Source organism: Panthera uncia, chromosome D1 (genome assembly GCF_023721935.1).
Source record: "Panthera uncia isolate 11264 chromosome D1, Puncia_PCG_1.0, whole genome shotgun sequence".
NCBI lineage: Eukaryota > Metazoa > Chordata > Mammalia > Carnivora > Felidae > Panthera > Panthera uncia.
In genome coordinates, this window is record NC_064808.1 from 48,598,987 (window position 1) to 48,600,576 (window position 1,590).

At 40.9% G+C, this 1,590-nt stretch overlaps 1 protein-coding gene across 1 annotated transcript; it reads right to left on the reverse strand.

Annotated features, from left to right (window-relative positions):
* Positions 1-447: 447 nt before the first annotated feature.
* LOC125929150 (olfactory receptor 1030-like) lies at positions 448-1,389 on the reverse strand. Its single transcript, XM_049640079.1, has one exon. The coding sequence runs from the start codon at positions 1,381-1,383 to the stop codon at positions 448-450; it is 936 nt and encodes a 311-aa protein (XP_049496036.1). The 5' UTR covers positions 1,384-1,389.
* Positions 1,390-1,590: the final 201 nt, after the last annotated feature.

The following is a 1,590-nucleotide window of genomic DNA, read 5'->3' on the forward strand; positions in this document are numbered from 1 at the left end:
TTATGAAGAAATATATTTAAGACTAACAAGTGATTTGCTACAAAACAGAGTGTTTTAAGCTGGAAAATATTTCTAACACTATAGATATTCATGTATGGATTTTGTACTTAGGTTCATTAATTTATAGTTTTACCCAGAATATTGCTTCTTAGGATCCTTTAAATTTTAGAACTCATATTATTATGTAATTGGTAATAAGTCACTTCATATTCAACATACAAAAGAAGTAGGTGTTAACAGTATAGCTTGTAAATCAATTCTGATTAGTCCATGATAATTGGTTGGATTCAATATTACGACATCAAGCAAGTGGTCCAGTACTTTTGCTCTTAAAAACATGCAAATTGGATTGACCGAATGGGAATAGGCTGCTAAATTTCCATCATGTTGGTTATACTATGTCAGAGTATCACACTTCCCCAATGCTACCTTATGACAACTCACTCACTATAGCTTTTTGCCTTCTAGCATCTTTTTCAGGGTGTCCTTTACTTCTGTGTTCCTCAGGGTATAGATCAGGGGGTTGAGCAGGGGAATGACAAGACTATAAAACACAGAGACTACTTTGTTGTACTTCCATGAATTCCCTGCCTTGGGTTGCTGCATGTACATGAAAAACAGCGTTCCATAGAAGACGATGACCACAGTGAGGTGGGAGGCACAGGTGGAAAAGGCTTTGCACTTGCCTTCAGAAGACTGAATTTTTATAATGGAAAGGAGGATGCAAATGTAAGAGATGAGGACAGTCAGGAAGGATCCACTGAGATTCACTGCAGAGAAGATCAAGAGCTGCTTCTCTTTGGTGTGGGTGTCAGAGCAGGAGAGGGCAAGGAGAGGAGGGTCAGCGCAGTAGAAATGGTGGATGATATTGGAGTCGCAGAAAGACAATTGAAAAGTCAGAACTGTTTGTAGTACAGAGTTCAGGAAGCCGTAGGTATAGACGCCTATCACCAACTCCTTGCAGACCTGCTGAGTCATAACGGCTGGGTAAATCAGGGGGTTGCAGATAGCCATGTAGCGGTCATAGGCCATTGTGGCCAAGAGGAAGCATTCAGTAGTGGCAAAAGCACTGGAGAAGTACAGCTGGGCAAAACATCCTGAAAAGGAGATGGTTTTTTTCTTTGCCAATAAATTTTGTAGCATCTTGGGCCCAATGGAAGATGAGTAGCAAACATCGATGAAAGCCAGGTGGCTAAGGAAATAGTACATGGGGGTGTGGAGCCTTGGATCCACCTTGATGAGTAGGATCATGCCAAGGTTTCCTACCAGGGTGATGAGATAAATTACCAGGAATACCACAAAAAGGGGAAGCTGCAGCTCAGGACCCTCTGTGAATCCCATAAGGACAAATTCTGTCACTGTGGTACGGTTGCCTCTTGCCATTTTGTTCTCTCTCTTGTTGGGAAAAAAAAAAAAAAGAAATAAGGCTTCAAAATGATTAGACTAAACAAAAAGGTTCTTACCTCTTTGTTCCAGTACCAGATGACAAAAATTTGGCTTCACAATTCCAGTGGCTAAAGACTGTCATTAGTCATGGGGCTTTACTCTGCTCACTCAGAGGGTTGGAATTCATTCACTTTCTCTTTTGAT

What these genes read in the sequence shown, in the direction of transcription:
- LOC125929150 (XM_049640079.1), bottom strand. Translation starts at nt 1,383, where the DNA reads ATGGCAAGAGGCAACCGTACCACAGTGACAGAATTTGTCCTTATGGGA.